Source organism: Prionailurus bengalensis, chromosome D3 (assembly GCF_016509475.1).
Source record: "Prionailurus bengalensis isolate Pbe53 chromosome D3, Fcat_Pben_1.1_paternal_pri, whole genome shotgun sequence".
Taxonomy (NCBI): Eukaryota; Metazoa; Chordata; class Mammalia; order Carnivora; family Felidae; genus Prionailurus; species Prionailurus bengalensis.
The window spans coordinates 21,698,283-21,724,670 of record NC_057356.1 but is presented as its reverse complement, the minus strand read 5'-3'; the positions used below and the strand labels follow the sequence as shown (position 1 = coordinate 21,724,670).

The 26,388-nt window shown below is 44.8% G+C and overlaps 2 protein-coding genes and 1 long non-coding RNA gene across 4 annotated transcripts in view; 2 read left to right on the top strand and 1 right to left on the bottom strand.

Annotated features, from left to right (window-relative positions):
* RNF185 (ring finger protein 185) overlaps positions 1–20,764 on the top strand; it is a 36,989-nt gene extending 16,225 nt beyond the window's left edge. The window contains exons 2-7 of the mRNA XM_043559227.1: positions 7,130–7,349; positions 9,929–9,947; positions 11,574–11,686; positions 13,074–13,128; positions 16,211–16,328; positions 18,276–20,764. Of these exons, the coding sequence (XP_043415162.1) occupies positions 7,174–7,349; positions 9,929–9,947; positions 11,574–11,686; positions 13,074–13,128; positions 16,211–16,328; positions 18,276–18,373 (579 nt within the window). The 5' untranslated portion in view covers positions 7,130–7,173 and the 3' untranslated portion in view covers positions 18,374–20,764. The remainder of the gene's footprint in view (positions 1–7,129; positions 7,350–9,928; positions 9,948–11,573; positions 11,687–13,073; positions 13,129–16,210; positions 16,329–18,275) is intronic.
* Positions 17,980–24,843, bottom strand: LOC122470964. Its single transcript, XR_006294041.1, has 3 exons — positions 24,730–24,843; positions 23,788–23,928; positions 17,980–18,667 (listed from the first exon to the last, which is right to left on the bottom strand). It is a non-coding gene; the product is annotated as an uncharacterized LOC122470964 (long non-coding RNA).
* The window catches only part of LIMK2 (LIM domain kinase 2), a 60,119-nt gene continuing 58,570 nt past the window's right edge, over positions 24,840–26,388 (top strand). The window contains exon 1 of one of the 2 annotated variants that reach the window (XM_043559217.1): positions 24,840–25,189. In XM_043559217.1, coding sequence (XP_043415152.1) covers positions 24,855–25,189 — 335 coding nt within the window. In that variant the 5' untranslated portion in view covers positions 24,840–24,854. The remainder of the gene's footprint in view (positions 25,190–26,388) is intronic. The other variant, XM_043559218.1, reaches the window with a different exon arrangement.

The window sequence follows — 26,388 nt, the reverse complement described above, 5'->3', positions numbered from 1 at the left end:
CCCCTTTTACATATATGAGTAAAACAAAGGCTCAGAGAGAAAATAACATGTAAAGTTACAGAGTAAGTGGCAGAGCTGAGATTTGAACCCAAAGCCATCAAATTCCTCTGCCATGTGTGTTTTTAAGTCCTTAAAAAATTAAGAACATTTTAAGACCATAAAGGATGACAAAAGGCAGCTCTTGGGTGACCCTTAAAAGCTTGTGCCAGGGATTGTCCAAATCTTGCTTCATCCTTTCTTAGGAAACCTGATAAGCTTTAAGAAAAAGCATTGAAGTTTAAAACAAAACAAAACAAAAAACCCTTTCGATTCAAAAATAGCAGAAGAAAATCTGAAGAAGTAGGAACAACTGACCCCAGAATCCCCATTTAGATATGAAGGGCACAAGGACTCCAAGGCCTTTCTTCCTGCCTCAGTCCCAACCCTTGTTGTCTTGCCACTCCTATATGTGCCCTGGGCTCCAGCCATTGAACTCAGCACAATAAATTGTCCACTTGTCCTATGTGCTGTGTGTTTCGTCCTCCCCACCATGCCCTGCCTGCCGTCACGCACTCTGTACATATTTTTATCAGCACTCAGCGCTGTGCTGATAGTAAGCTAAGCGCTGTGCTGAAGGTAAGGTTGCCTTGTTGGTTTATTTGTCTGTGTCTCCCTAGATAAATCCTTTATCTCTGTATCCTGAATGCTTGGCAAATAAGCTGTTTAATAAATCTTTGAAGGTAAGAGAGGGGTTGGTTGAACAGATAGGGAGGTTAAAGGGTGCCATAGAAAAGAACCAGTGCATCCCCAAGGAAAAGAGGCCAGTCTTTTCAACTTCCTCTGTCCTTTGAGACTTTAAAGGCCATTCATGCCCTTGGTCCTATATTTGAGGGCCAGGCCTCTGGGACCTACCTAAACTCCATTTTAGACTCTAAAATGTTAGAGCCTGGTTTCTATGTGTTCCAAGTTCCAATCAGCTTACTCAGATTTCTTCCCACTCCAAACTTCTGTGACTGTGATATAGGCATTCTCAGAATGCATGTCTCGCCTCTGCCTACATGTGGTCCAACAGCATCCTAATGAGCAGCAGAGACAGGCTCAGGCAAGCTACAGTTCCTGGAAGAAAGCTTCTGTATGAACAAGCATGTGCCCACAGGAACAAGAACTCTGCTGGGTACCCACTTGGATCATGCCAATTATTTATCACCCAAATTTGTAATCTTCATAACTAGGATTAACATTCTTAGATGCCTTGGTACACCCTGGTCCAGGAACTCTTAGAGTTTTAAGGGGGTAGAGAAGGCAGATTTTGAATACCTACAGTTCTCTAGAACATGAGAATTCTTGAATACAAGAATGTTACAAAGAGATTTCTTCATGAGGTCGAGTTCCCCAGTGTTTCCTGCAGGGACATGCAACTTTTCCATTCTCTCCCTTGCTCAGTTCCTGTGAGGTAGGCCAGGCCAGCTCTGGGAAGGCAATAGGAGTGAGGCTGGGTCAATCAATTTCAGCTACCAGGTTCTGCACTCCTAAGGGATCATCACGTATTGCAAATCTGCTTTAGTTCCAGCACCATATGGTGCCACTCTAGACATCTCAACTTTAGGAATGTTTTTTAAAACTAGGTATGAATTTATTTCTTTAATGATCAGCTCTGTCTTGGATGGAGCACATGCTGGTCTGAGATCTCAGCAGACTTGTCCTCCAACCCAAAGATTTATCTGACCTTCGTAGTGCCTGTGGACTATAGCTGGGGTGGGTGTATATTCTGAAGGACAGGCCCTGTGATCACTGTCCCTCCCAAACTCTGTGCTGTGCCATATTGCTTTGTGCTTTTGGTAGAGTTCTTCCCCTTTAGAGAGCTGGGTTTCCAAACTCTTCATCAAAGAATCACCTGGAGTGGAAAGTAGGGACCCTTATTTGAAAATAAGATTCTTATTTGAAAAACAGATTCTTGGGCACTATCCAGATCCAAATCCTACTTAAATCACTGAGGAGGTCTAGGAGCCAGATTTCTGGGAGGGTGCCTTGTTTAGGAAAAACAGGCAAGTTTGATGGAGCCCCTTATTAAGAATTCTTATAATTATCCATTTGTCTTCGTTAGCTCCTATTCTAGATTCCAGAGCCTCAACTTGGCCTTGCTCTTCTTTGTAACCCCCCTCCACACACACAGTTGGTAGCCCCAAGCATCAAATGTAGTTGGTATTGGAGATCTGTGGATTGAACGCATAAATGCATGAGTGATGAGTTTGCTTCACACTCCAAAGAACAGTTGCAGCATTGCACAATGAATTTGAGCGAAACAAAGACCAGGTATTTAATTTTGTAAAGCTGCATATTAAAGGGTAGCATGTCAGAATGAAAAGAGCACTGATGTTGTGTTGGAAAGTCTGAATTTGGCACTGTGTGATGGCCTGGCCTTGTGCAAGTCCCCTAACCTCCCTGGCCTGATGACCTCATCTGTGAAATGGAGTGTAAAATAGTAAAAGCTATTACCTCAGCAGAGTGGTAATAGATGTGACTATGTTTGAAAAGCTGATTCAGATCAGGAGTGAAGAATGGTCAAAGTAGGGACAGGGGCACAGAACCAGCCACAACAAGGTTGCTATGTAGTCAGGTTGAAGTTCTTGGTTCCTATAGGGACCAGAAGAAAGTTTGAGTAAGATGGCAGCTCAGACATGCTAAGGACCTGCCTTCCTTTTACTCTGTCCACTTCCTGAGCCAACCAGGACCCTTTGTCCTCTGAGCCACTGTCCCATTCCTGGGCCCATAAAGCTGTGGCCACATTCTGTTGTTCTGCAGGTGTTTAGTGGACAGTCCCCAGGGAAGGCTGCTCATCTCTGCCATGTCGCCTTGGTATGGTGAGGTTCCTGTACAGGAGGGTAGAAAGGAGGTGTGGAGAGGTCTCTGGGAATAGGTGTGTGACTCTGGGGCCCAGGATGTATTTATTGCAAAGAGAGGTTTATGAGCAGCTGGCCTGGGAGTTGACCAAAACCAATCACACATGCCTGCACCCACTCACTCAGCAAATATTTGAGTGCCTACTAGGAGGAGGCTTTAGAGCCTGAGTAGCGACCATGTGGTCAGTCTACTAAGAATTAACATGAGAGTGATGTAGTCTGCTTGGAGTTGGAATGTGCAGCCGTATCCCAATGCCTGACCTGCTGCAGGCCTGCCACTGCCTACACACTGAGCTGTCTGTCCTGTTAACTGTCTCCTGACCATTCCCACTCCAACACCTACCTTGGTCCTGACTGTCCCCTCAAGCCTTATATCCCTAAGGAATAGGAGCCATGCAGAGCCTTGTTGGGTTCAGGGAGCAGAGAGGTAATGGACCAGGGTAAGAGGTGTCTATATACATCTCCCCAGTAGCAACATCCTACCTTGCTGGGCCCTCTGGGTCACTGTGTTATCTCATAGGGTCACCTTCACAGCCCTTTGTAGGAGGCATGACACCCTCACTTTTCAGGTGAAAACAGAGATTGTGGCCTTCAAGGTATCTACCCAGAGTGGTGTAGTCAGGACTTGGAACTCAGAACTTTTCAGGATTGGAGGAAACTAGAAGATTGGAAAGTGTTCTTTTTTTTTTTTTTTTTTTTAATGTACTGTTGGTCTTTTGTCTCATTTCAAAATTAATACATGTAAAAATGTCAGTTTTGTAAATGTGGGGGACTTAGAAAGTATAAATCACTACCTCTAAGCTCCCACCAATGCAGATAGTCACTATTAACAGTTTGGTATGTTTTTCCACACTTTAAAAGACATTTTATAATAATATCATTATTGTAACAAATGTAATATTACACATACATTTTACAATTTCTTTAAAAAAATTTTTTTTTAATGTTTATTTTTGAAGCGGGGGGAGAGGCAGAGAAAGAGAGAGGGAGACACAATCTGAAGCAGGCTCCAGGCTCTGAGCTATCAGCACAGAGCCCAACATGGGGCTTGAACCCATGAACCGTGGTCAGACATTTAACCAACTGACCCACCCAGGCAACCCCAATTTTTTAAATGTTACTATAAAGGTAATACCTGTTTGTCATAAAACATTAAATCAGAATAAGAATATGAAACTCAAAAGTTCCCCAGCCCCTGATCCGAGAAATAATTGTCAATAGTTTAGTTTGTGCCTTTTAGGCATTTTCTTTGCATATATTTGTGTGTATGTGTGTGTGTATTCATTTATGTATTTTGTTTTTACCCAGATAAGTTCAGGCACATACTCTTCTGCAATCTAACATGTTTCTAAAAATACCTTTTATTATGGAAGTTTATAAGGACACAAAAATAAGCTAATGGAATAAATCGCCATTCATCATCCAGCTCCAACAACCATCACCTTCCCTGTTCATCTTTTCTCTCCATTTTCACTTCTCCTCCTGGAGTATTTTAAAGCCAATCCCAAATATCATTCCATCATAAATACTTAAGTGTGGATTTCTAGCAGATGAATATTTTCTAAATTATGCAATACCATTATCATACTCAATAAAATTAATAATAATTCCTTAATACCACTAATATCCAGCCTAAATCTAATTTTTGACAGTCATCTCACAAATGTCTTTTTACAGTTGGTTTGTTTGAACCTGGTTCCAGTGAGATCCACACAGTTCCAGTGGCAGATATGTCTCAAGTTTCAATCTAGAATTCCACGCCCCACTTATGCTATTTATTTTTTGGAGAACTTGGATTATTTGCCCTATGAAAGGTCCCACATTCTGGATTTGCTGATTGCATCCTCCTGGAGTTGTTAAACACATGCATCTATGCCCCATATTTTCTGTAAGTGGGTAATTTATTTTAGAGATATGATTAGAGTCTATGTATTAAGAGTGCTTTGTTGTTGGTGATATGTACTTCCTATTGCATCACAGCAGGAGACTATCATTAAGATTGATCAGTGAACCTGACTTTATGATGGTCTTTCTACTTCTGTATACACAGTTCTTAATTTTAAAAGGTAAATATATTTTAAAGAAACTCACACCTGTCAGGTACTTGAGCTGGAACGACATGTGAAGGCCATAACATGGCCCTCAGAAGCACGCTCCATCCTAAGAAGGAGAGAACACTTGTATATGGAGAGAAAGAAGCACTGGGTCAGGGGGAAGGACTTGGAGCTGAGGCCAGTGAGGCACTGGTGCTGCCAGCAGCCAGCTGCCCTTCTGGGACATTATGTAAAATGATGTAACTATGTGAAAAAGTGGTGGTGAGCTGGTTTCCTCTCCCTGCTCAAGTCACTGAGCTGCTGTCGTGAGGAGGGTGCTTGTGAGTCCGGAGTTCTAAGTTGGTGGTGTGTAGGAAGGCTTCTTGGTCTGAGAAGACTGGCTTTTTGGTCTTTACATCTCTTTGAACTTTGGAAGCTGGAATCAGAACAGTCTTCTGGTACTCCAGTGGTGAGTCCCAGACTTGTGGTGGGGCTGCCTGCTTTGGAGAGAGTGGATGAGATGACCTGGGATGGCAGTCTTAGAGCTGGAAGGAAACAACTAGGAGACAATGTAGTCCAGTGCCTCAGTTTACAGATGAAAAAACTGGCCACAGAGGAGAAGGGAGGTTCCCAAAACACCTAGCAAGCTGGAGGCTCAACTGAAGTCAGCATCCAAGCTGCTGGTTTTCTGGCTATGATTACCAGCTAGCATCTGCTACTTAGAATTTCTAGGGTGGTGAGGGTGGCTGGACCAGGCTCTTGACAGATTCTTAATCTATACCCAGAATTTCTGGGTATGGTTGGTGTTGGTTTTGTCCTTCTTTGTGTTCAGCTTCTGGCAGGTTCTTTTATTTGGAGGCAGTGTTGAACAATAGTGTCTTTCTCCTAGCATTTGTTGGCCAGCTTAATCTATGGTGGTACAATGGTTTGAATACAGACTGGGTGTCATGAGTCCCGGTCTTAGCTCCATATTCATCAGTTAGAGGACAGGTCTTGGGGTGCAGTTTCCTAAAGAGATTGGACCAGATCAAGTTTGCCCAACACATTGTATGTGCCAGATGATCTCAGTATGCGGATAAACAGCTTTTCTATCATTATGTTTGTAGTTATCTTTCACTTATGGTAACTAATACTGGTTTTCCATGTACAGCAGTGACACAAATCTCTTCTTTAAAGGTATTGAGTCTAGGGGCGCCTGGGTGGCTCAGTCAGTTGAGCGTCCGACTTCAGCCCAGGTCATGATCTCGCAGTCCATGGGTTCGAGCCCCGCATCGGGCTCTGTGCTGACAGCTCGGAGCCTGGAGCCTGTTTCAGATTCTGTGTCTCCCTCTCTCTCTCTGACCCTCCCATTCATGCTCTGTCTCTCTCTGTCTCAAAAATAAATAAACATTAAAAAAAAAATTTTTAATGTATTGAGTCTAAAGAGTTGATAGATTTAGACCAAATAAAGTAGTAGTATTTTAAAAAAATTCTTTTTAAACGTTTATTTGGACAGAGAGAGACAGCATGAGCATGGGAGGGGCAGAGAAGGGAGGAGACACAGAATCTGAAGCAGGCTCCAGGCTCTGAGCTGTCAGCACAGAGCCCAACACAGGGCTCGAACCCACAAACCACGAGATCATGACCTGAGCCCAAGTCGGACGCTTAACCGACTGAGCCACCCAGGCACCCCAAAGTAGATAGTATTTTAACCCGATAGAAGGCAGAATGCAAAAGATTTTCAAAGACATTGGGCTGAATGGCCTTTCTGGTTCTTCTTAGCTTCCTAACCTTTCACAGTTACACTTATATTCTGGCATATACCAGTCACAACTTTTCTGGCCTAACCCGATTCACCCGCCAATATAGTTGCTGTCTAAAGTTAAAGGACAGCCTGTGCACATTCAGTTTTATCGAGCACATATTTGTTACCTGGATTGGTTATCCTGGGAGAATGTAGGGTCATGTGGGAAAGGTTGTCAGTTCCTCTGGAGAACCATCTGGAAGGAGGATGCTGTGTATTTGTGTGGTACATTCTAGTCCATGTTCATGAAGTATCTGAGTCATTGTTCTCTGGGTGGTGCCCCATGAGTGTCATCCTCTGTAGCCTCTGCGAAGTCTGTTTAGGGGTCCAGTCATAATCTGAACTTCAGAACTGAGAAACAATGGAGGTATTGCTATGGAATCTAGGGAGAGTGGGCTGTAGAAATGGGCAATCAAGGACTCTCTGTCTTTCAGGATTTTCCTGGGGAGAATCTTCACTCCGTTTCTGACAGCCAAAGATGGCAAGCAAGGGGCCCTCGGCCTCTGCATCCCCTGAGAACTCCAGTGCAGGGGGGCCCAGTGGTAGCAGCAATGGTGCTGGTGAGAGTGGAGGGCAGGACAGCACCTTCGAGTGCAACATCTGCCTGGACACAGCCAAGGACGCCGTCATCAGCCTGTGTGGCCACCTCTTCTGGTCAGTATCCCTGTCACCACCCCAGAAGACACACTGCTAAGTTTTGAAAGCCTGTGGCCCTGGGCAGCTTTGGAACAAGGGTTTCCCACCCACTTTGGATCTCCTGATACAATCAGGCCCAAGAAGCAGGAGGCCTGGGTTCTTATGCCAGTTCTGTTGCTGATGAGCTGAGTGGCCTTGGGCAAATCATGTCCCAACTCTGGACTCTGTACCCCCACCTCTGAAATGAAAACACTCACCAGTTAGTGAGCAGTTACTATGTGCCACTTGCTGTGCTGAGCAAAGAAGCAGTATGTACAGTGGTTATGAGCAAGGACAGTAGAATCAGACTTCCTTGTTCTGAATCCTGACTCTGCTACTTTCCTACTGGATGACCTTGGGCAAGATGCTTACACACACTCTTGTCTCATTTTACAGGGTTGTTTGTGAGCATCAAATGACTCTAAATACATAAAAAGCTTAGAAGAACATGAGGCACACAGTAAATACTATGTATTAGTGTTGATCCTAATAGATGATCCTAATAATTGTTGCTATATTTTACATGTATCAAAATGAAGTGGCAGGGTTAGTTTCATTCTGGCCTCCATCGTTATAGAACCCCCTCCTGGCTCTGAGATTCTGGGTAAATATTGAGATTTTATTCTTCTCTCTTGATTTTGAACTTGACCTGGAAGAGTGAATTGGAGTAACTGGAGGGGTAAGAATGACAGATAAGGCAAAGAATATGTGCCCTCCAATGCAGGTGTTTTCTAGGGATGGACATATGCACTCTTAGATATGAGACCTTGAGACCCCGAGGCTGCTGTATACCTCAAATAGCACCCTGGATGGGAGGCTGGGAAGTGTTAGGAAACAAGAGTGGTTAAGGGAGGGTTGGGCCAGATTATCAAACCCAGATTTGATTGAGGACATAAAGCTGTGGGATATTTTTGAGCAGGGAAGTGGTGTGAAGAAAGGGACGTTTAAGCAGTATTTAAGGGAGTTTAAGTTGGCAGCAGTGACAAAGATAAATTTATTGGTGAATAAATAGAATGGGGCAGATTTTGTTCTGGTAGCTCTTGCCCTAATCATTAAGTTTTATGCAGAAACTATTGTCTCCTAGAAATTGGATATTCTCTGGGGAATCATATAACCAGGACTTGAAATGAGTGTCATAATTAAGAACTAAATGAAGGTACCATTGGAAAGAACACAGACTCTAAAATGAAACAGATGCTTCCAATTAGAGTGGTTTTTCCCTGAGCAAATCTACCAGCCTCTCTGTACTTCAGTTTTCTCATCTGTGCAATGAAGAGATAATTATACTTTGTCATAGGTTAATATGACCCTCCAGTAATATTAATAAATGAAAAGCTTGTCAGCCACAGCCTGGCACACAATAGTTGCTTAATAAATGGAAGTGATCACCATCTTTGTTATAATTCTGAACTTTCCCCTAAAGGAAAGTTACTTTCACTTCTCCCCCACAGCCTTTAAGGGAAGTTGCTAGGGGAGATCTGCCATGATTTGAGGTGCCTTAGGCTCAGTTTGGAATGGTACTGCAAGGTTAATGTGGGAGTCAGATGTCAGATGTGTCTGTTATATCCAGTGAGATTGCATATCTGGATTGTGAGGCTAAACTGGTTCAGGAACTGGGAAAGGAATTATCCTCTGAGTCCAAATTTTACTCGGCTAGAGGAGTCATGTTTTATGAGGGACAGAAACCATGTCCACATTTTCCACTTTCCTGGCTCATAGGTGTGCAGTGGATATTTTTAGTTGGATGAATGAATCAAGAGAGAAAAAGTGAAAAATCTGGAGTTAGAGTAACTTTTCCTTCAATTCTGTAAATGTCTTGTTTTGCACCTAGTGCTGGGTGATAGAATAGTCAGTAGGCTTACTTTTTAGTCCTGGTGCCGTAGGTAAGTCATTTCATGTTTCTGAGTTTGGTTTCCTCATTTGAAAAATGAGAGACTGGGCAGCAATTCATTGTAGTGCAGCTCATATAAGCTGAAGGTAGCCCTTTCTGCCAAGCAGCATCCCCATGCTTTTTATTACTTAAAGATGTTTTTATAGTAGATTTGAATTTATAAGCTACCTCCTGCCAGCAGAGCACTCAGGGTTGAGGACAGCCTGAGGATTTTGTTAAACCAGATTTAGAGTCACACATTGTGAGACTTAGGTATGCATGTATATATGAGAATGCCTCCATGAATTTTTTTCTGTACAAAGGGTCTTTAGCTTTTATTGGATTCCTTCAGATGCCACAACCTCTCAAAGGTTGACTTGTAAAGAAGCTGAGTCTGGGATGGTCTGGGACCTGGAGGTCCTTCACAAGTAGGATCCCAAGGGTAGAGACTGGGTCTTGTCTGTATTGCCTCATTTTTCCTGTGATTTTAGCCCAATCTTTTCTAATTTCTGATACTAGTGATTCCCCACAGACACTCGGTGGGATTGCAGTACTCCACAGTTCCACCTTGTGTGGAACCAGTTTTAAACTCCTCCCACCCTCAGTGTCTCTGCTAATGAAAGCATTTTTCTCTCTTTACCCCCATTCTCTTTCTCCTTGATGACTGGTGCCCTGGGGACTCTGGCAGTTGGCCATGTTTACATCAGGTAAGATGCATTTCATTTTACTTTGTCTTTCATCAGCTATGGTTGCACAAGACACCCCTAGTCTCAGGAGACTACCGTCAGAAGGTGCAATCTCCCCTGTTTGTGGGTTCATTTGCTTGCTTTACCCCCAACCCTCTTTATACATCTGCCTACTGATGAAGGGGTCAGTGGAGTACCTGGGATGGTCCTGACTGTACTGATGGCCTTTGTGGCCTTGGCAGGCCACCACCTCTCTGATTCACAATTTTCCATCTGTAGATTGGGTTGGATTTGATAGTATGTTAGGTGTTTATTTTTGAGATTTGGCCTCTACAAAAAGTATTTCCTACATATCAACTATGAAAATGTTAAAAAGAGGGAAATTTTTTTGGTCTCAACAGAGAGCTTTTGTGAGAGGGGAGAAAATCTGTTTTCCTAGCTTCAGATGATTATGAAAACCAGTTAGTAAGTATTCACCAAGACCCAGCCACATGCTCGGTGAGGCAGAGCAGGGCCTGGCATTTACAACTGGCTATGGATGATTACTGTGTGCTGACTGTCCCCATGGTTGTTGGCAGAACCCCATAGTAGTAGGTGGCTTGGGAACACTGGAGGACAGAAGTTCCAGACCTCTAGAGCCTCAGAATTCAGGTAGGAGGAAGGAGCGGAGGAAACAAGAGAGGGATTCCCACTATGTTCGGAGCTGTGCATTCTGACTCCAGAGGAACCTGGTAGAACATGTCTTCTGTAAATTTATAAAGAGCACATAACACATAAGTTTTGAAGCTTTCAACAGTAAGATAAAGGAAGTGGGATATAAAATCACTAAATGCTTTCTCCTTGGCCCCAAAATCTTAGATTCACATTTATATAATAAACTTTATATCATTGGATCTAAAGATACAATTTATGTTCTAAGATAAATTCTGAGAAAATATATATGTATTAAATTATTTAATGTCTACGAAGACACTACAGATAATATGTTCTTATCATTTTATTTGTTTTAGAGAAGGTTAAGCAAAATGCTTTACAACTAGTGAAAGAGCCTGGGAAACCCAAAATAGAATTCTAGTGTTTTTAGTATTGAAAGAAGTAGTTGAGTGCAAAAATCAATGAAATTAAAAAACAACAAATTTAGATAATAAGCAAAGTCTGTCTTTTGGCACATAGTAAATCACCAGAAAATGGCCAACTTATGTTCAGATGTTGATGCCTGGGATACAAAGTTGTTGAGGAAATGCTGTAAAAATGAGAAATCACAGAGAGAAAAATTTATTTTTTACAGTTGGTCTACTGAGGAATGCAGAGATTTTAAAGCTCGTTATACCAGCTGGGTCAGTCAGACTCCTTGACACAGCTCCAGGCTTGCAGTTCCTTCCTGCTATATTGCTGGGAGCCACTAGAGATCATGATGCATGAGGAAGCCTGTTTAATTTATGATGGTGTTTAAAAGCAATTTTGATTTCACCACTGGTAGATATTTATTGAGTGCCAGGAGTAGGAATCAGGAGTTGGGCTCCTTGAAGTGTTCCCTGCTGGTGCTGGTGTTTCCAGTTTGAGGCCTCTGGTCCATATTGTTCTGACCCTGACTGCTCTGAGGTGGGCTTCTTGCGCCATTCATGCATTTTTCTTTCCTGATTGCAGTGGTTGGAGACCAGACCTAACAGACAGGTGTGTCCAGTTTGCAAAGCTGGCATCAGCCGAGATAAGGTCATCCCCCTCTATGGCAGGGGCAGCACTGGGCAGCAGGACCCCAGGTGAGGCCTCTTACACCCACTCCTTACTTTGGACAGGAATTCTCTTCCATTCAGCACCTTCTTGCCCCACCCTTTATTAAGTACTTACCCTCAGTTTTGAGGCACTTAGGATCCAGATGGCAGTCTGTCAGGAAGGGAGGAAGCCCAAGTTGCCACTCACTGGTCTGTAATACACTGAGCATCTGCCAGTGGGCAGGCAGTGTGCTAGGCAGCACACAAGGTATTACAATTGTAAGTGTGCAGAGTGCTGTGAAATAGCAGCTTTGGAAGCAGGGTGTCCAGCAGGAGAGTTTGCAAGGAGGGGGTTGCAATAGTGATACATAAAGCATAGAGGGAGGAGGAGACAGGAGGTCTGGAAAGCTTTGCAGAGTTTGAAGTGTGTGTGGATCTTCCTACAGACACAAGTTCTGAGAGCTGGTCTCAGTCTGGTGCATGCATGCACACACATGTATGCACTCACACACCCCGAAGCTCCCCAGCGGTATCTCTTACCTTCTCTTAACCCACCTCACCCCAGCATACCCTGTACCTAGACATACTGGACCTCTCTTAAAGGAACTTACCCTTTCACATTCATGAGCTTTTGTATTTGTTTTCCCTTTGCCTCTTCTGCCCTCCCTGGGCCTGCTCAACACCCTCCCCCTCAAGTAATTTCTATCTGTCTTTAATGAGCAGGCCTGAAGTTACCCCCTCCTTGAAGTGACCCTTCTTCCCCACATTAGTTGCTCTCATCCATGCTTCCACCCTAGGTAGTTGATACCTCTATTCAAGAAGTCCCTTCTCATGCTGTATTGTGATCGGTGTACCCCCATTTAAACCATAAGCACCTTAAGAGTAGGGTTTGTCACAGGCTTAGTATTGGTCATATCCTGCCTAGTGCCTAATGGGTAGCGAACCCTTTGTCTAGTATTTTGGGGATGAATGATGGTAGGGACTAAACCCAGAAGCAAAAAGCATAGTGCAGAGTACTTACCAAGGAATAATGGGAGGTAAAGCTGAAGTTAACAGGGCTAGATCAGAGAGACCCTGAATCTCAGCTCTGTTTCGGTTTGGATTTGGGATTTTTAGTATCCATGACCCCTATGTTACACAGGTTCAGAGAGGGTGTCTGGCTAGCGTTCATAACCAGTCTGAGCCAGGCTCTCTGTGAGAGGAGTAGGCTATAGTGCAATATGGTGAACATCTTATACGTGAATTTTCTCCCTGGCTTTCTATACGGTTGAAAAAACCATTGCAAGTAGAACGAAGGTTAGGATTTGGTTTAATTTGGCATAAATTCGTATGCTAGGCACAGTGGACCTTACCCTGTTGGTGAAGAGCTCCCACTCCACTCAAGGAACAGCTGTAAACATTTTATAATATTTATTTTACAATGTTTCTGTTTCAGAGAGAAGACCCCTCCCCGTCCTCAAGGACAGAGGCCAGAGCCAGAGAACAGAGGGGTGAGGAACATTCTAGGAGAAGCCTCTAGAAATGAGTTCATGGCTTTAGAAGTTTCCATCTTGGCCCTACACTTTTTCTCCTTGATTATAAAAGTAAAGGAAAAATTGTAAAATACATAAAGGAGAAAGAGAAGAAAAAAATCACTTAAAATCACACCATCCAGAAAAAACTGCTGGAAATATTTTGGTCTATTTTCTATTGTTCTATAAATTTTGTAAATCTCTTTATGTGCATGTATTTATAGATATATTATGTATACATATATTTTATTATTTTTTTTACAGTATTTTGCTCCTGTAACTCTTTTTAAAATTTCATTCATTCTGAGTGCCTTTTCTATGCTGGGCATTATTCTAGGCATTGGTGATAGATCAGTGAACATAGCAGAGATAAACTTATGGAGTTTATATCAGAGGGGGAGACTTTTAACAATGTATCTTGAGATTTTCCATGTCAGTAATATTTTATTTAAAGGCTGTTTAGTATTTAGTTGTATGAACTTAACATTATTTGATCCTTTGTTGAACATTGAATTGTTTTCTTTTTTTTATTTTAAAAATACTCTGATGAACTTATAGATACATTTTTTAACAGGTTTGTGGTTATTTTACCAGGACAAATTCATAGAAGAATCACTAGCTCAAAAAATTTGCTCATTTAAATCTGATGTAGTGGTAAAATTTTCAGTTAAAATATTAAATGTTATTTTTTTTAATTTTTAAAAAATGTTTATTTTTGAGAGAGAGAGAGTGCAGCTGAGGAGGGGCAGAAAGAGAGGGATACACAGAATCCGAAGCAGGTTCCAGGCTCTGAGTGTCAGCACAGAGCCTGACCCGGGGCTCGAACTCCTGAACGGTGGGATCATGACCTGAGCCTGAAGTCGGATGCTTAACGGACTGAGCCACCCAGGCACCCCTAAAGAAATTTTAAAAGCAAAATACTTATCCATGCTACCAGAACCCCAAAAAAGTATATTTTTATTTCTCTAAATTAAAATATTAAAAGAAAAATTTTGAGGGAAAATACTTATCTATATCTTGTCCACCTACCAGCATATTGTCCTGAGCATACTTGTGACCATAGTGTTCAGTTTTGTCTGATAATTTGGTCCTCACAAGAGTTTTTCATTTCTCCAAAAGAATTAGGATCATAGGTTGTTGGACATACTGACCTAGCGCTACCCCTTGACTACCATGTAATATCACCTTAACCTTTCCAGGCTCTGTTTCTCAGCAGAACTTTGGCTCCTAACCTCAGGAAGCCAGAGGCCCTGGCCTTAATTACTGTGGTGCACACCTCCAGCATATACAAGCACCCACAGCCACCAGTGATGCTTTTTGTCTACTTTGCCCCAAGAACATATACCCACCAAATGTAAGGACTTAGGGGATTGTATAGATGTTGCTAAAAGGGAGCCCAGAAGGTCAGTCCTCGGGATTGCACTCAATGAAGTGGTAGTTCCTGATTAAACAGTTGCACTTTTCTGGGTAAGGCAGCCTCGGTCCCAGGAGCCCTCAGACTCAACCATGCTGGGTCTGAATAGGAGGCATTTCTATACTGAGGAGATGGAAAACTGGTTGTTTTTCTTCTCTGTAGATTTGTTCTCTTAGTTTATCTGCTGTTAGGTTTTATAGGTAGTGCCACCCAGCAAGAAGTTTGGAGCTGGATGCCAGGCTGCTCGGTGTGGGATAAGGAACAGCCACTTTCATAACTTGCAAAAGACTCACAAATGAAGGCCAGTGAGCTCTTTGTGGAGAGCAGTTGACCCAGTAAATTTTCTTATTATTTTTTAATCATTTGTTCTAAGGATCTACCCAGGGATGTGGGGGAGGAGAGAAAATTTTTGTAAGATGTGCACAATAATTAAGAGCATGGGTTTTCAGATCATATTGACCTAGTTTCCAGTCTAAACTCTACCCCTTTTACAAGCTGTGCAACCTTGGTCAAGGTAAAAAATGGGTTGCTTATTCACAGTGTTGTAATTCTTACTGAATCTTTTTTTTTTTTTAAGGTTTATTTATTTTTTAGAGAGAGAGAGAGAGAGACAGAGCACAAGCAAGGGAGGGGAAGAGGGAGGGAGACACAGAATCCGAAGCAGGCTCCAGGCTCTGAGCTGTCAGCACAGAGCCTGACGTAGGGCTTGAACTCACAAGCCATGAGATCATGACCTGAGCCAAAGTCATATGCTTAACCGACTGAGCCACCTAGGTGCCCCTTTACTGAGTCTTTTCATATGAAAGACGATGTAGTGTAGAACATGTTATGGGGGGAAAGCTGAGGATAATACACCAAACTGGTAACAGTGTTTATTGGAGAGAGCATGGCCTTGAAGTGGTGAATGAAGAGACCTCTGACTTTCTATGTCCACTATTCTTCTAATGTATAAGTTTCTTATAACAAGCATATATACTTTTGTAATCAGAAAAAGTATTTTACATTTTTTAAAATTCTTTGTAAAAATATTAAAAGAAAATTTTGAGGGAAAATACTTACCTGTATCTTGTTCACATACCTACATGTTGTCATGTACTTGTGACCATAGTGTTCAGTTTTGTTTGATAACTTGGTCACAAGAGCTTCTCTGTGTTGCTGCACTATCAACATAATGGTCTTTAGAGAGCATGTATCAAGATTTTGATCATGACCTCCATTGTCGGTTAATTAGGGTTCCACTTTTTTGTTATTACCAATAATGTGTGTGTACGGATTGTTGCCAATTTTGCTATTATAAAGCATGTAGAAAATTTTACTGACTAGTGTGGGATTCTGGGGAAAAAACTGGCGCTCTAAGAACCCTGACTTGCATCAGCAGACTGTTTTACTTTGGACCAGGACCAGGCCTTTCTGGCATTCACAACTCCTTGGCTGGGACTCCTTGAAGGCTAGCGGGACCAGGGTTCCTTAGGGGAACCTCAGGGTTCCTCTGCCTTGGGGTCTAGATGGGAGGAAAAGATGTCCCTCCCCCTTTGGAAACAGGTGGCAGAGGATAGGGAGGAAAGGCAGGTGCCACCTGCAGGTGACATGTTTGACAGGTGCAGGAGAAATGTATTTGTTCTTCTGAATTGCACTTCTTCCACACAGGGATTTCAAGGATTTGGATTTGGAGATGGTGGCTTCCAGATGTCTTTTGGAATTGGGGCATTTCCCTTTGGGATATTTGCCACAGCATTTAATATAAATGATGGGCGGCCTCCTCCAGGTAAGACCCTATCTCCTTGGTAATCCTGGTTGGAGGCTCCTTGGAATTCATTAGTATGAAGATTACAGATAATTGTCACTGCTTGGAAGTTTAGGCTTTTCAAAATGTGAACTCTTTCCAGATTACTGGTAGTCATAATGATATTGCACACCCGTCAAATATTAGGCATGTTCAAAATATTTGCCATCACAAACCCAGGGGATCCTCACCACAAGCCTGTGTACACCTGTGGGATAGGTGTGCAATTAGCTAGCTCCGTTTCACAAATCAGAAAATGCTCAGTATGTTTCCCAAGACATACTATGTGCCTATAAAATGAAAAAGAATAAAATAATGCCTAGTATACCTAGCTGAAGAAAAGCCTCATCCTGTTCACGTATCCCCCACTTTCACCATTTGGGGGCAGGGAAGAGTGAGGCAACCCACCAGGATTCAGAGCCTCTCTATTCTCTGGCATCTCTGTCCAGCTTCCCTCAGGATACACATGGGGCTGGTCCCAAGTCCCATCCCCTTGATAACTCTTTCTAGGTCTGTTACCTGCCACTACCTTTCTCTTTCCAGCCAGCTTAAAGGTACCAGCTGCATTCCATGTAGAACTAGGCGGCAAGGTGGGTACCCTGTACTTTATCCCAATCTGACACCAGAGCCAAGATCCTTACCATGGAATCTGCAGAGGTGCTGAAGTTGGTTGAATTCTGCTTGTACTCATTGGAGCCTCATTTGTGATGGACTCAGTGTATTTGCAGAAGGAACCAGTGTGTGGTTCCTGGCCAGAAGCTTATGCTCTTCGGGACAGAAACCTACTCCTGGGTCATCCCAGTTTTCTTTGGCCTTTACCCTGATGCTTGGCATATGGCAGGCAATCAGTAAGTCTTTGTTGACTGCCTGCCTGCATGAATCATCAGAGCACCTGTCTGGGGCATAGTATAGCATCAAGAAATCTTGAAATGCCCTTTGTACCTCCTTCACCTCAAAGGTTTCTCCTTCATTTACATATTTTCTCAAAGGAAGGAGACCCCACAGGGCAGGGTGTACCCTTCCCTGAAGGAGGGACAGGGCCCTGTAGAGGCAGTAAGAACCTGCTTGGCAGCTTCCTTCCCTTCTTCCTGGTCCAGGGCTCAACCTGGGTTCCTCAGTTAAAGAGAGCTCTATAGCCAGACTAGACTGATCCAGAGATCACTTTATCCCCATGCTACAATCACAGTTTTCCTTTATCATGTTTGATATGTTTGCCCATCCTGGATTGGTTTTCATACACTCATTCCCCCAAAGTTTGGACAGGGAGCCCTACATAGCTTTTCTCACAGCAGGGAGGAGTGGAGGCCCAGTTCTGTCCCTAGTTTGCTGTGTGATGGAAGAGACAAGCCATTTTGCCTTGTCTGGGCCCTAGTTCTATCCTCTAGAAAAGGAAGGCACTCTATGTGGGGCTAAGACCCCTCCATGCTCAACAGTGCTAGAATCTAGAGACTCTGTGACTCAAGGCAGCATGCAGAGAGGCTGAGAGCATGACTGGGGCTCTGCCACTAACTTGTGAACTTTGTGATCTTGGGCAGGTCACCTCATACCTGTGCTTCAGTTTCTACTTACACAAAATGGGAATAATAATACCCAGCAAGGTGTGTGTACAAAACACTTAGCACACAGAAGAGGCTTAACAGCAGCTTTTCTTTTATTGTTTCCTCTAAGAGCTTCCTGTTTTATGTACATCTGCAGACCAGACTCTCTTAGGATAAATTGGAGACCTTGTCCTCATTGTTATATTATTCCACATATCTTCATAATTCAAGTTTTGTTTTGCCTGATGTTATTTGGGGTTTGGAAATCTTTTTAGTGTGCAGAGTTCTGTTCTAAAGAGATGAAGATTGATGTTCTCAATTCTGGCCCAGACAGGCAGTGCTCACAGCTGCAGTGTTCTGACAGCCTCTCTTCTCCCTCCTTTCTCTCCAGCTGTCCCTGGAACACCCCAGTATGTGGATGAGCAGTTCCTATCACGCCTCTTCCTGTTTGTGGCCCTGGTGATCATGTTCTGGCTGTTGATTGCCTAATGCTGGGTCCCAGCCTATATCCACGGCAGGGCCTCTGGACTGGTGACATGCCACACCCACTCTCGATGTTTGGCTCCCTGGCTAATCCTGACCCCTGGAATCGGTGGGGTCAGTAACACATCAAGGAGTTTTGCTTCTCCATCAGAGCTTTGGGACTCAAGACCTGTTGTCAAGGACTCTGGAGTATGGCCACTGCTGTAAACACCCTGCTGTAACCTCAGTCTTTGGCATTGAGTCGTCTCTCATGAGTTACACCATGAAGTCCTGTTCCAACCAGCTTAGCAGGTCCTGACTCTGCACAGGGAAGAGGCAGGAAAAGAGAAATTGTCAGTACAATTTCACCTGAATTTAATATTACAAAAACAAAGGGATGAACCAAATAGAAACTTTCTTTCATCTCTTTAAATACCCCTTGGTAAGTGGCTTCCAAAATCAGTGGGACTCCCCATATAGTGAGGCTCCAGATCCCAGTGCTGCTGTGTTCTATTTCCTCCTCCTCCTTAGCAGAAATGCAAGAAATTGCTGTCCTATAAAGATCATAATTGCAGCATCTAAAGCTGGAGTCACTTCATGATTTCACCAGAGAGCCAAAGATCTTTTATTGGCTCTAGGCCATGCTCAGTCTCTGGCTGCAGAGAGTGGCTTGAATGACCTCCTGGTTTCCTGGTGTGTATTATCCCCAGAGACATGTGGTTTCACTCACAGATTTCCCATCCTCTCTCCCCCCAAAAATACGTGCATCTGCGCCTCTCTGCCAGAGGACACACAGCCGAGACTGCTGCTGAAGCCAGGACTACGCATCAGGAAAGACCTGCCATTGGGACTCTGATGGGATTTGGAGCTCTGATGTAGGAACTGAACAAGCAGCCCTTTCCCCAAGCCTACAAAAGCTCCAAGTGCGTCCTCTCAGACCCACCCAACGGGAACTGGGGGCTTTGTCAAGTCAGCGCATGTTGAAGACCATCTTCCCCAGAAGCCAAATTGTCCTTTATGAAGAAGCAGGAGTGGGGAGATCCGCATATGACCCTGATTTGGGTATGGCTTGGTGGATACCCCTGAAAACTCCTTGTATGTGTACTAAAACCAGGGAATCATGCAACTATGGAGCAGGCAACCCTTGATGATTTTTAATGCCAGACAGCAGGGCCTAGAGAGCTTCAGCACGATGACATGGTGTGGTTTTCCCCAGGAAATTTCCAGGGGAATCATTTTCCCAAGCCCTCGACTTGTTTTTCTAGTTCACAAACTTTTTCCTCAGAATCTGATTGAGGGAGTGGTTCCAGGCAGGAGGACAGTTCACTTGTGGAATGGTTCTCACTCTCCTGGTCAGGCCTTTTCCTAGAAACTCAGCCTCTTCCAGGAGATCCCAGGGGTCGTGGAAGATGGACTTCCTCTGGGGGCCTCTCTGTCACTTTACCAGTCCACATTGCTCCTGGCTCACCCCTAGCCATAGCCAATAAGTGGTAGAAAGCCCCACCTAGTGCTTTTTTCCAGCTGTGGCTCTGCATAGCATGTGGAAACCAAGACCTTGAGGAAGACAGGGGAAGTCCTCCTCTCCTGTCCACAGCCCCCACCCCTTCCCTTCTGTACCTGTCAATGCCAGAGTTCAGTGTTTAATCAGACAAAACGTTAAGTGTTGAAAAGGTGGTTCATTTGCCGAATCCATTTGGTAGGACTAAGCTACCAGCTTTACAGTGTCCCTGATGGATTTTAAACATTCTTGGGACACCCATTCAAGAGTGCTCTTTTTATCACCTCCTGGAAATCCCAAAAGTCAGAGGGACCCCAACCTCTCAGCACAAGTGAATTGGTGAGATCGCTCAGTGCAGTAGCCCCACCTAGTGGTGAGAGAGAGGACTTCAGATAGATGGGCCCAACAGAAATGGGTTTCCAGAAGAAAAGTTAAAAAAGAAAGGGTTGTGGGTAGGAAGACAAATTATTGGGACTCTTTGACGAAGTAGAGTGAGCCCAGGAGAACTCCACCAGCAAAGGCATCCCAGGAACCTGTGAGCCAAGGCAGGTTGGCCATGTACCCTTTGATTTTGAACCTTCTAGGCCCCCCACTCACCCTCTACTGGGAGCTGGGGCAGGAGAGCCAACTTGGGACTGCTGGCTCAGCCCCAACAGGAAACCCCCTTCCCACCACCCCTCTGCAGGCTCACCACCTTGCCCCTCTGCCAAGGCAGTTTTCATTTCTTTTGTGTGTTTTCTATGTTGGCGTCCAGCCCACCCCCCCCCCCCGCCCCGCCCCTGCCACCTTTGTGGATTAGGACCAGGTCCCGACCACAGTCAGAAAATGACACCATGTAAAGTGGCACATCTTGACCAGTCACTAATTTTCACTGTTGTGAAAGTGATTTGATTTAGAATTAAACAAATGGTTTTACATTACTGTGAGCTGTGGACTTGTCTGTGTAACTGGGGGCGGGGGTGGGGGGGGGAGCGTGAATGGGTTGGGGAGTAATCACACTGATTTGGCCTCTGGGAAACACTTCTGCATACGTGGGACTCAGGCAGCCATTGATAATTAGGGATGAGAAGCACAGGCTAGAGGACTGGCTGCATATACAGTCCTACCCAAGATGTAACCTGACAGCCCTAGTCCTGACAAGTGTATGGAATTCCTAAGCTTAAGGCTACCACAGTGGAGCTTAGCTTGTGGACAATCAGAACCTTGAGGACAATCACAGGTTATTCACATGCTCTGCAACAGGGCAGATGGGACCCTGGCCAAGCCCTCTACCTGGAGCAGTGGATGTACAGCTCCCTAAGGTTCCTCAGTAGCAGAGTATGAGATGGAAGATAGGTTACAAACCTGGCCTCACCTCAGGCTCCACCCCCCCCCCCACACACACACACAATAGAGCTACAAGGTCATCCCTCTGAAAAGGTCTCTTTTCTCCCTCTCTTCCACTTTGACCTAAGGCTTTAATCAAGTTGAACAGCACTAAGATACGGTAGGAAATGCAAAGATCAGGGATCTCCAAGAACTCATAAGCCCAATAAGAGATGGAAAACAAAACATGCAATGAAGTAGAATAGGACAGTAAAGCCTCTACATACCTATGACCCAACCCCAATAACCATCAATTCCTGTCCAATCCTGTTTTGTCCCCACCCTCATACTGCTCCCTTTCTCTTGCCTGGACTATTTTGAAGCAAATCCTAGTCCTATGCCATCTATTAAGTATTTCAAATATGCATCTCAATGATGATTTTCAAAAACAACCAAAATACTATTTTATGTACCTGAAAAAATTAACAATAATTCCTTAATGTCATCATATATCCAATCATTGATCAAATTTTCCTAGTTGTCTCAACTTTTTTGTTCAGTTTGCTTGCATTAAGATCCAAATCAGATCCACATCTTGCTATTGGAGGTCTCCTAAGTCTCTTATTACATCCATAGGTTCCTCTTTTCTTACTTCTACAGTTTACATGTTTTTTTTAAATTTAAGGTTTATTTATCTTTGAAAGCGAGACAGAGTGCAAGTGGGGGAGGAGCAGAGAGAGCGGGAGACATAGAATCTGAAGCAGGCTCCAGGCTCTGAGTTGTCAACACAGAGCCCAACACAGGGCTGAAACCCATGAACTGTGAGATCATGACCTGAGCCGAAGTTGGATACTTAACCAACTGAACCACCCAGGCACCCCGCAGTTTATCTGTCATTTGTCCTATTGAGTTTCCCACAGCTTCAGTTTTGCTATATGCATCACTGTGGTGTTAATAAGCTCCTCTTACTCTTGTATTTCCTGTAAATTGTTAAATCCAGAAGCTTGACCAGGTTCAGGCTTGGGTATTTAGTAAGACTATGTCATAAATGGTACTATATACCTCTTGTTGCATCATTTCATGAGGCACATGATGCCTGGCAGTCCCTTTTTGTGATGTTAGCAGCCCTTACTGATCATTGTCTAAAACAGGACTTTCTGTCATGATGGAGATGTTCTCTATCTGGACTGTCCAACACAGTAACCACTAGGCACATGTGGCTAGCAAGCACATGAAATGTGGCTAGTGGACTGAGGAACTTAATTTTAAGTTCTATTTCATTTTAACTTACATAGCCACATGTGCTAATGGCTATTGTATCAGTGCAGATTTAGATTAGTTCACAGGGTTTGCAAAATGATATAATTGAAGATAATGTGTTAAGCATTTAGAAACTAGAATAGGTAGAAAGGGGCAACAAAATTACAAAGAACACGGAGGGAAATGGTAGAGTGGTACAAGGGCAGAATGTATTCTGGAAAAACAGTTCTGGAGTGAAGGGAGTAGGAGAAAAGCCTGCAAAGTGAGATGTAGTTCACTCATGAGGGCCTGGTTTAGCCTTTGTTTTGTTGGCAACAGGGAGCTATTGAAGGTTTTTGAGCAGACACATAATTCTGGAGGATTAATCAGTTGCTCTTGGATGGGACTGATTCTAGGAGTGGAGAGACTAGAGGCCAAAGACAGGATCAATTTGATGAAAGTGTAAGTGACAATCGGAAGGTATAGCTGGGAATCAGTAGACCCGTTCCCTCAGGATGGCAGAGTCAGAACCTTCAGGTGTTTCTCAGGGTCCAGGTTCTCATTTCTATAGGTCCAAAGAGTTGATTGTCAGTCAGCAGGATCTGGCCTTAGGGACTGACCAAACTATGGTGGGGTAATCAAAGTGTGAACGGGTGACTTGGGTGCTAGAAACTCACATCTTCTCCCTACCCAGGATTTTCTGTCTTCCAGAAACCCCCCTGGAGTTCACAAGTGATCTTGGAATATTCTTTGGGCCTATACTGGAAAGATATCTTTTGGTATACATTTCTACAGATTGCTATTTTCTTTCTTTACATTTCAATTTGCATTTCTCAAGAGTTACCTAAACTTCCCTGGAAGGAACTTGGGGGAGTTGGTTATCCCCCTACTCCCTGCTAGTGAACACCATGAGGCTGGAGGTGGGAAAGAAGTGGAAAGAGAGAGGGTAAGGAGGGAGAAAAGACAGACCTGGGTGCCTTGCTGTGGGGCTGAGGGAGAGGGAAGACAAACAGGGGTCTTGGTTCCAAAGCTTCCAGTGCCTGTGTGCCTGGCAAAATACAGCATTACCTCTTTGCATGTGTAGGGTGAATAAAATCCCTGCTCCCTTTTTGCCTACCATGAGGTGGCTTGTCAGAGTCCCCTGGATCCCTGCCACTTTAATTCAACACACAATCCTGTAGTTGCTATAATCAGACCAGAAATTCTTCAGAAACTGTAAAGCCAACCGCTGGAGGTTCCCAGGAATTACCGGAAGTCAGGCACATTCCCTCCCCCACCCCCTCAGCACTTTCTCTATACTCAGGATTTCAGGAGCCACCTGCCACACCCAGAGGAGAAACATCTGACCTGCTTCCTATTTGGATTACACAGGTCAGGAAGAAAAGAGAATTGTGCCCACCTTTGCTTATTGGAGTGCTGGAGCCAGACAGCAGCAGAGTTGAACTTTGTCTTTAGCGGGGGTGTCATGATCCATTTCCTTGGGCCCCATTCCTGCCTCTTCCTGGTCATTTGGACACTTTTCCCATGACCTAAATCCAGTCTAAGGAAATGACAGTCGCCAAACACGCATCACAGGAGAATCAGATGGGAAGGACTACAGGGTCCTGCTGATGCAGCCCACCCTTTGTCACATAGAGGACCCCAATTCCCTCCCAAACCCAGTGAAAGAAAGTGGTTCTCAAGGCCCCTCAGCCAGCTAGCAGCTGCCAGGAACCAGCCTGCTGTTCTAACTCCTTGTCCAGGGCTCTCTCCTCCACAAAGAAGAACCAGAAGAGCAAATCCAGTCTACAAGTGTGTTCCTTTTAGTCTACATGGCATTTTTAGAATTTCTGAATGTTACCAACATTTTAAAAAGTGGGAAAATTCACCTAAATACCTGGAGTTTGGGCTTGTCTTGAAAATTTGGAAGATCTGGTGTGCTGCATTTATTTATATACCTGTTTGGCCCCGATAAGAATCTGCCCCTAGAATGCTGGTTGCACCACCTTCACACCATCTTTGACCTAGAGATTATCTACTAAGTGCCAGCTTACTCACAGTGGGGCAGATAAGTGGCTTCTTTGAGCTGGAAGCCTAAGAAAAGTCCACTCTAAATCCCCAAAGTTATTTGTGGAGTAGCTTCTCCATATTCATATTCCTTTTTTTTTTTTTTTAAGATTTTTATTTTTAAGCAATCTCTACACCCAACACGGAGCTCGAATTTACAACCCCAAGATCAAGAATGGAATGCTCTAATGACTGAGCCAGACAGGCCCCCCTCCATATTCATATTCTTGGTCCTAAACACTCTACTAGAAAGAGCTTTTGCCTGGGAGTTAGGCGACCTGGGTTCCCATCTCACCTCTGCTCCTAGTGAGCTGAGCCATTTTGAGGTAATAGAACTTCTTTCCTCGGGTCCTCAGCTGCCCCCATCTGTAAAATGGGCTGAGGATCTCCTGTTGAGACCTCCCAGAAGTCCCGGGGACTATGCTGACAAACCACCTCACGGCCGCGGACAATCACCCTTACCAGCTCAGGCACTCAACAAAAGGCTTCGCTCTCTCTGGGAGGCACCAGGGTCCCCACAGAGCCCGAGTCAGGGGGCGTGGCCTGGCGTCAGCGGGGCGGGGCGTCGGCGGGCGTACCCCCGTGCCAGGTGCGGTTTGGTCCTCCCCGGGCGCCGTAGGCGGTGCATCCAGCTGGCGCCGGGGGGCCGCGATCCTCCCGCGCCTGAGACGGCTGCGAGAGTTGAGAGGAGTTGTTGTAGTCTCCACCACCTCCTCCCCATTTCCGCGTCCCCGGAACCATGGCCGCCCAGTCGGGTAAGGAAGGGCCGCGCCGTTCTGTTCCGCCGTTATCTCGGAAGCCCGGGCCCAGGACGCCTGAAGGGAGCTGGCAGCCTCGGGAGTTTCGGGCTGAGTGGACCCCCATGGACCCCGGCGCTTTAGCAGGAGAACTGGGGAAGTGAGCACAACGCTCCCCGAGGACTCGGAGGTTGTGGGGCTTCGGGAATTGGGGGGCCGAAGACAGAAGGATGCGAGGGATATGCGGGTTGGGCTGCTGAGGGTTGAGGTCCCTCGAGGAAGGGATGCTGGGCTCTGTGAGGGAACCAGCTTTTTTTTGTGAATCTGGAGGCCGCAGGTCCCCAAATGAAAACTTTCTAAGGGGGCGCCTGGGTGGCGCAGTCGGTTAAGCCTCCGACTCTGGGTTTTGGCTCAAGTCCTGTTCTCACGGTTGGGAAGTTTGAGCCCCGCATTGAGCTCTGCGCTGACTGTGCCGAGCCTGCTCGGGATTCATATTCTCATATTCTGTCTCTCTCTCTCTCTCTCTCTCTCTCTCTCTCTCTCTCTGTCTCTCTCACTCAAAATAAATATATCACAACTTAAAAAAAAATAAAATTCTTTCTAAGAAAGCTGGGGCCTGAGTTCTCTTGGAGTGAGGGCTTTGTGGAATATGGAGAGTAAGGAAGGGATTCTCAGGGTTTGGGCCAGTTATATGGGGATGGAGAGTTACCCTGGGTTCTGGGTTTTCTGTGGGAAATGAGGATAGTTGTGACTTCTGACCGGATCCAGGGCGTCTCACGGGTATCTTGGTGCCTGTGATCTTAGGCAGGTCTTAGGGCTCTTTGCAGGAAGCTGGGAGTGTGGGCTCCCTTGGGGTTTAGGACACGGATTAGGGGTTAGGGAGAGAGTGAAGCATTCTTCCTGGGGAAGGTAGGCCACTTCGGGTTCTGGACCCTCCATGGGAGCTGGGTCTTCCCTTGGCCTCTCTGAGACAGGAGAAGAATGTGGCCAAAACACCTCTTAGAGCGAAGAGTTGTCCAAAGGTAAAGAGTAGCTTCAGAGTTAGATTAGCTGAGCCTACAGTCCCCTCTCGGTCACCTCACACACTACCCTGCAGCTTCCTGCCCTCCTGGCCTGTCCCCCTTTCTGTTGCCTCTGTTTCCCAGCCACCTGTGTGGGAGGCCCAGCCTCTAGGTCGACCAGGGTCAGCATCCAGAAGCTTTCTAGAGGTGACAGAA